General features: G+C 29.0%; 1 protein-coding gene across 1 annotated transcript; it reads right to left on the bottom strand.

Annotated features, from left to right (window-relative positions):
* Window positions 1-554: 554 nt before the first annotated feature.
* On the bottom strand, window positions 555-2,124 carry LOC124942312 (uncharacterized protein DDB_G0271670-like). The gene has a single exon (XM_047482790.1). The coding sequence runs from the start codon at window positions 1,952-1,954 to the stop codon at window positions 728-730; it is 1,227 nt and encodes a 408-aa protein (XP_047338746.1). The 5' UTR covers window positions 1,955-2,124; the 3' UTR covers window positions 555-727.
* Between the last annotated feature and the right edge of the window lie 5,043 nt (window positions 2,125-7,167).

The raw sequence follows: 7,167 nt of genomic DNA on the forward strand, positions 1-7,167 counted from the left end.
AAGACATCACATCATTTCTTCAATCCAATACATGACAGAGACATCAACATTATTAACCAATCTTATAATTATAATTATTTAGAAACACCTTTTCTTTTTGCCTTCACATGAAGCTACAAATCCAGTCAATGAAAAATCAAAGACCAACCAATAAGTTGCAAATGTAGGACCTTTTTATATATATATAATAATTAATAAAATATATTCATGTAACATGAGTGCTAAATATGGCCAACTTTTATTAGCATAGTCTAATTGGAACAAGTTTAATATTTTGAATAATAATACACTAGTGGGCCTATAATATTTTTACTGGTTTATCAAATAAACTTATAATGCTATTGAACACATTAATGTAGAACCTAAAAATAGAAGTTCAACAATGAGCATTAAAATGTTTACCCAAACAAAACTCATTTATTCTATTATATTTGTTTTATGATCAATATAATGGGAAAGACTTTGGATTTGCCAAGCCTTCTTGAAGAATGATCAAATCTTGAACATAGATAGATTGAACAAGGAATTTAAGAGTCTCTTTATCTCTTCACAAATTCATCAAACAGATCATACACACAAAGAGTAGTACTACAAACTACAAAGTAAAGAAAGAACATAAATAAGATAGACGTAAACAAGACTATAATAAAAAGGCAAGAACAAGATGAAGATGATATGTTCTATATATATGAAATTAAGAGATAAAGCAATGAGAAAAAGACCTTCTTTAACCTCTCACAGCCAAAAGAGATGGTATAGCATTCAGATTTGGAGTAGTGTTGTTCTTATTTGGAATTGGAATAGATGATGCTTCTGATCTCTTAATCGAAGGATATAATGAAGAAGATGATGAAGAAGCAGCAGCAGGTTTTCCTAATGCTCTCATGGGGCTTGCGAATGCCCATCCCCAGCTCCGGCTTCTTCCATGAGATAGATGATGATGACCCATTCCACCGGAAGTAACTTTTCCTTTCACATTTCTGACGCCGCCTTCCGTCGAAGAAGAAGAAGATGAAACCAAGTACGAATTAGAAGAGCTAGATGATGACCCAGCCAACATGAACCCACTGAATATTCCGCCGCATTTTACTCTTTCCTTTATGGAATCCTGTCTGGACCTCGATTTTGCCTTACCTTCTCTCTGTGATTCAACTCGCCGGAGTGTACAGTCCCCAAAACCAGTAGACAAACGTTCGAAGAAATCGCCGGAAAAACTCCGGCTACCGCATCCCACGGATCTAGATCTCGATACCTTCCGATCAAACGGAGTCGCATCCGGACTCTCGTTCTCCTCCACCACTATAAAACTACTGTCCCTCCTCTGCGTCAAAGACGGATTTGACACCGACGCCGTCGCCTTCTCCGGCGCACGGCAGATCTCGTTACATGGGTTATCCGCACTCTTATTTGTCTGCTTAGAATAGTAGAGAAAAGACCAGAACCCTCTTCTACTAGGGGTATCGATGGAATCATTTGGATTAATGCCACGGCCACCGCCACGGCCACGGCCAGGGGTAGTAGTGGATTTGCTGCGACTGTAAACGACACCGGAGGAATGGGAGGGTCCGGGAATGAGATTTTTATTCTTCTTACGTTGGGTGAGGAGAAAAGATGGCATACGGGTTCGCCTCGAAGAAGAAGAAGAAGAAAAGTGAAAATGAGAATCGTTGTTATTGGTAGTTGTTTTTTCATTAAAGTCATTTCTGGTACTGGGTTGAAGGCGGATTGAGGCGGAAACGGAGGCGTCGACGTCGGATCTGAAAGAAGGGGAGGAGGAAGTGGAAGAAGAAGGGAAAACAGCGATTGGGAATGAAGATGAAACTAGCTTACCGAGTTTCTCTTGGAGACAGAAAGCACAGATCCCACCTTGATTAATGTTGTTCTTGTAAGGATGATTTGTACATTGCATACTTCCATCATCCAAATCGTCGTGAACAATTTCATCCACCGCCATTGTTGATGATGATGATGATTCTCAGAATGTAAAGAAAGAACAGAAATCCTTTTAGCCTAGAAGCTAGCTTCACGTACGTTAATGGTGATGAACAGAGTAGGAGAGAGAAATGCGATCTGGTTCATTAAGGAGGGAAGAAGAGAGAAGAAGAAGATGAAGACGACTCAGGAAGCACGTTGGAGCAGAGAGCCTGACCTGACACCTTCATAATTAAATTCGCCCAATTAACACAAACACAAACAAACAAAACACTCCTCAGACTCTACTCTTTGCGACTATTTTGGCCGAAATAAACAAGCCGATTTTTATATCATTAAAAAAAAAAGTTAATAAATACTTAATGCGCACTTTTACCCCGCCAAAAGGAATTTACTTTGCGCCCTTTTTTTTCCATAAAGCATTCAATTCTATAAAGTCAATTTTAACGCCTTGTTTGGAATCCATTATAATTTCTAAATATTAAATATTTATTTAGATAAAATGAGTATTTTTTTATTTTAAAAAGTTACAACAAATGAAGTAAAAATATTGCATAATAGCCTATATAACTACTTAAAATATATTTATTCATACCAAAATACTATAGAATATATATAATGATCTAGAGAGTATTGGGTTAGTAGGTAATTTTTTTTAGTGATTCAAATCATGTTTAGACTAAATAAATAAAGAAAAAATATTTACAATCACTAAAAATGTTGGGATTTAAGATATGATTATAAATGAGGATCCTACTGTAATCTAAGGAATAAATTCAGGGAAAAAAAATTTGTATTTATTAATAGAAAAATGAAGAAGAAAAATGTTAGTTAGTAAGATTTTTGTAATATTGTTATATTTAATTGTTCTAACGGATAGAATAGCTCAGTTGACAACTGATGTTTAAAATGTAAAAATATGAGTTTGATTTATATTAAAAATATTTAAGTTAAAATATGGGTAAGTTTATTCTTGTATATTTAATATAATTCAAGTTTATTAATTACTACCGCTAAGTAAGTTTCATGCAGTTTATATACGTTTAATTAGTTTTATTTTTTTTTTATTTTTTTATTATATTTATAATATTATTTAATAATTAATATTATATATAATTATATATATATATTTATTAATTTTAAATGTTAATAAATTAAAAAATAATATATAAAATAAATTATATGAGTATATTTATCTTTATAATTTTTTATTAATATATAATTTTATATATTAATAAATTATTTAAATAAAAAAATAAATTATTTTAAAATAATTAATATATAATTATAATTATATATATTTAATATAAATATAATATAAGAAGATATATATAATTTTTTTTTTATTATGATTTATTTATCTTCATTTTTAGAAAATAAAAATTTAAATATATATAATGCAAAATTATATATTAATTTTTTTTAATAATGTTATATATAACACAAAATTTAAATAAATATGTATATATATAATTTATTTATATTTGATTTTTGTAGTGAGGGGATATATGAATTGTCGATAGTTATTTATGAAAAATTAATTTAAAAAAAAACTTCTTTATAAAAGATATCAAACATTTTAAAAAAACAATATTTACTCAAAAATTCTTAAAACAATTCGAACTCTCAATTTTTTTATCATCTAAAGGTTTTGCTTTTGTTTTAAATAATAATTATAGTATTATATAAAAAAATATTTATATTTATTATCAAATTGCCCTATATTCAAATCAGTTTTAAATGGAATCGGACTCTTCAAATTTTGTTCACTTAAGTCGACTTTAACATGCGACTACATTGGATAGTTATCATGTGACCTTGAATTCATGTGTAAAAATGAAGAAGTATATATATATATATACACATATATTTAAATTTATGCTTTATTAATATATAAAAAATTAAAATAGATAAGAGATAATAAATATAAGAGATTAAATAAATAATAGAATAAATAAAATAATTAAAAATAGATTAAATAAATAAAAGATAATAAATAAAATAATTAAATAAAATTAAATAAATAAGAGAATATAAAAAATGATTATAAAGATATAAAATAAAAGAGAGAAAATGAATAAAAACATATTTAAAAGTGAGAAGATAGAAAAACTTTAAGATTACAAATTTAAAGATTACACATTTAAACACTATAAGGATGTAGAAAAAAAATTAAAAATATATTTGATTATATATTTTTGAATGAACATATAACGCAAAATTATGTCTTAGTACACAAACGCCAAATCAAACATGACCTAACAAAATACGTGCACGTGTATTAAGTTTTGTCCTATATAGATTTGATGTTCTTCTTAATCAAACTTTATCATATAACATTCAATATAACGTTTTTACAGTGTTAAATGGATTCTTAATATCTTATTTCAATTTTATTATTTTCTTAAAATAACTTTTGATTGATAAAAAAATAAAATATTGAACAAAATAAAAATTATTATTCATAACATATATTATAAGCAGGGGAATTTTATGAATTTGTAAAAACAATTTTCACAAGCCAATTCAAACCCAAAATCTAAGAATCCAAAGCATGAAGTTAGATTTCGATTCACCCCTCACCTCCTCTAAATCTTCTCATAATCTCCCTTATAATGATATAATTTCTCACCACATCGGATACTTCTCATATATATATATATGGATCGGCTTAAACCCTCCCCAAAATTTAGAGGTAATCATTAATTATTTTAAGAGATTATTTGATTAGTTATTTTTTAACTTTAATTTGATACGATTAATTTATGATATATTTTTAACTTTTAAGTAGTATTTTTTTATATTCAAATAATATTTTATAATAAATAATAATAATTTTTAAATAATCATCATCAAGATAGCCTTGTAAGAATCTACTAATATTAAAAAAATAGTTATATTAGTTGTTTAATGGTTAGGAATGACAATATGATGGACGGATGGAAATGCGTCCAATTCTCCTTCAAGGGAAATGCGTCCAATTCTCCTTCAATTATTTATTTTTACAACTATTTATGCAGGACACCTACCTGAAACTTATCCGGGCCTGAAATTATTATTTTTATTATTATTGTTATTATTATTATTTTTTAATGCGGAAAATATCAATTTTATTTATAAAGTTGAAAGATTGTATCAAATTTATTTATTAAGTCATAAAATTTTATTTATATATATAATCTTGTCAAAATTTTTGAAGTTAACATTATTATTAGACAATGATAAATTTTATCTACATGATATATATATATATATATATATATAGGTTTGTCCATTATTCTACATAGTGGATTTAAAGTGAATAAGGGTTTATAGTATATTCTATAACAAACACACATTACTTTCGATCCGGGAGCATAATTATATCCATGTGTTTTAACATTTAATGTTAGGGAGTCAGTTATATTTGCATCACGTAAGTTTGGGAAAACGTTAAAATAAACTGGTCCCTGAGCTAAGCTAAACTGGATTGTATTATTCCCATTAGGGATTGTTTCCAATTTAGGTTTCTTCCATCTCTTAGGGCTGCCATAAAGCTCTCTGGTAAACCCTCTAAGGTTAAAGGTTTAAATGCAATCTACACTAGTCCTATATGTAGAAATTTATAGGTTCGTTTATAATATGCTATATCCATATCTGATAGTAATTTTATTATCATATCACTATTATCTAGTGAAAGTGACTCTTCAGTAGTTTTTACTACTTATTTTAAACCCATTTTTTCAAATGTTCCTAGTTGATATATCAATCTAGGTTTAACTTTTGGAATTGTCCACTTATTTAGGAGGTCTAAATCCTTAGGAATATCATATTCCTCTTTCTTTATATTTTTTATGTTTTTATTTCTTGAGACGATGTTAATTAGATTCATGATTAGTAAGGTGTGTTGATCACTTAGCAAAACTACCCCCTGGCTCTGATACCATTTATTTTTAGGATCGTATATAATAAATAAAAAATAGAGCTTACAAAGAAAGTCTGACGAGGGACACACATGTGTTTATGATAAAAAGAAATGCCTATCAACCAATTATAATACTTAACTTTAATTTAAAGTTCCATAATGTCCAACATGCCTAAACAGTGGCCAAATAGGACTAAACAGGAACACAAAATTAAAGTACCATTTTATAAAAGGGATCGACATTTCAAATCCATGCCAGATGTCTATTCAAACTTCAAAGATAAGCTTTAATTTTTTTTATTAATTACTCTTTTTTTTCTTTTTTTTAGGTAGGGTAGTTAGCTTTCATGATCAACAACTAATTTGATTAGCCTATTAAGCTTGGCATTTAAAGCAAATAATTAAATACGTAGTAAGATTTGGAACGTACCCGAATTGAAGGTTTAAACACACTGTCCTCCAAACTTTATTGATGCCACTTCCAATATATTACAACAGGGTGATGGTGATAGAGAGTACAATAGAGAGAGAGAGTACAATACAGACTTCAGGGGTCGTTTTCGCCTCCCCTTCCAACTCAACATAAACAACTATTTATAGTAAAACATTAAACAAAAGTTAAAAACTTGAACAGTGACTCCCGGGATTCCCGAGATAAGTTTTTTCCGCAAATTACGGATCTTGTCTTCTTCTTCTGCAAACAGTACCTCCCGGGATTCCCGGGATAAGTTTTTTCCGCATCTTTCGGATCTTGTTTCCCTTTAAATTTTGAACTGGCTGGATGATGATGATCCAACGTCTTTTCTTGAAATTTTTTCAACCAAGGTGTCTTTGATTGCTTCGAAAATGTCTTCAATGCCGACATCACTTTGAGCGTCTTGAAGATAATCAGATGCCATAGTTGAATCTGATTTGTTTGATTTATTATCATCTTCAAATTTAGACATAAAGACTTTCTTCATTTCTTCAATATATGTAGATATCATCTGACTCTTTGATAAGTTCTCTGACCTCATTCGATTTTTTTTGGAGATATAATCAAACGGGGACAATGCTTCAGCTACTTGTCGTTTTTCTTCTTACATACTTATTTGCTGGTGTAGGAGGTCCATTGTCTCCTTCCCGAATCGCTCATTTGTTTCCTGATCTATTCTCATCATTTTATCCCAAAATTTATAATGAGATGACCTAAACAAACATGGAATGCCTGTTTTGGTATAACCAAATTCAGGAATCCATTTCCAAATCCATGGAATGGAAAATTCAGTAAAAAATAAACATGAAGCTATTCCTTCAATATATAAATTAGCTTCTTGTTTTCTCAGAAGTTG

The sequence above is a fragment of the Impatiens glandulifera genome, chromosome 6, assembly GCF_907164915.1.
Source record: "Impatiens glandulifera chromosome 6, dImpGla2.1, whole genome shotgun sequence".
NCBI lineage: Eukaryota > Viridiplantae > Streptophyta > Magnoliopsida > Ericales > Balsaminaceae > Impatiens > Impatiens glandulifera.

Coding starts and splice junctions, on each gene's coding strand:
- LOC124942312 (XM_047482790.1), bottom strand. CDS start 1,954: ATGGCGGTGGATGAAATTGTTCACGACGATTTGGATGATGGAAGTATG.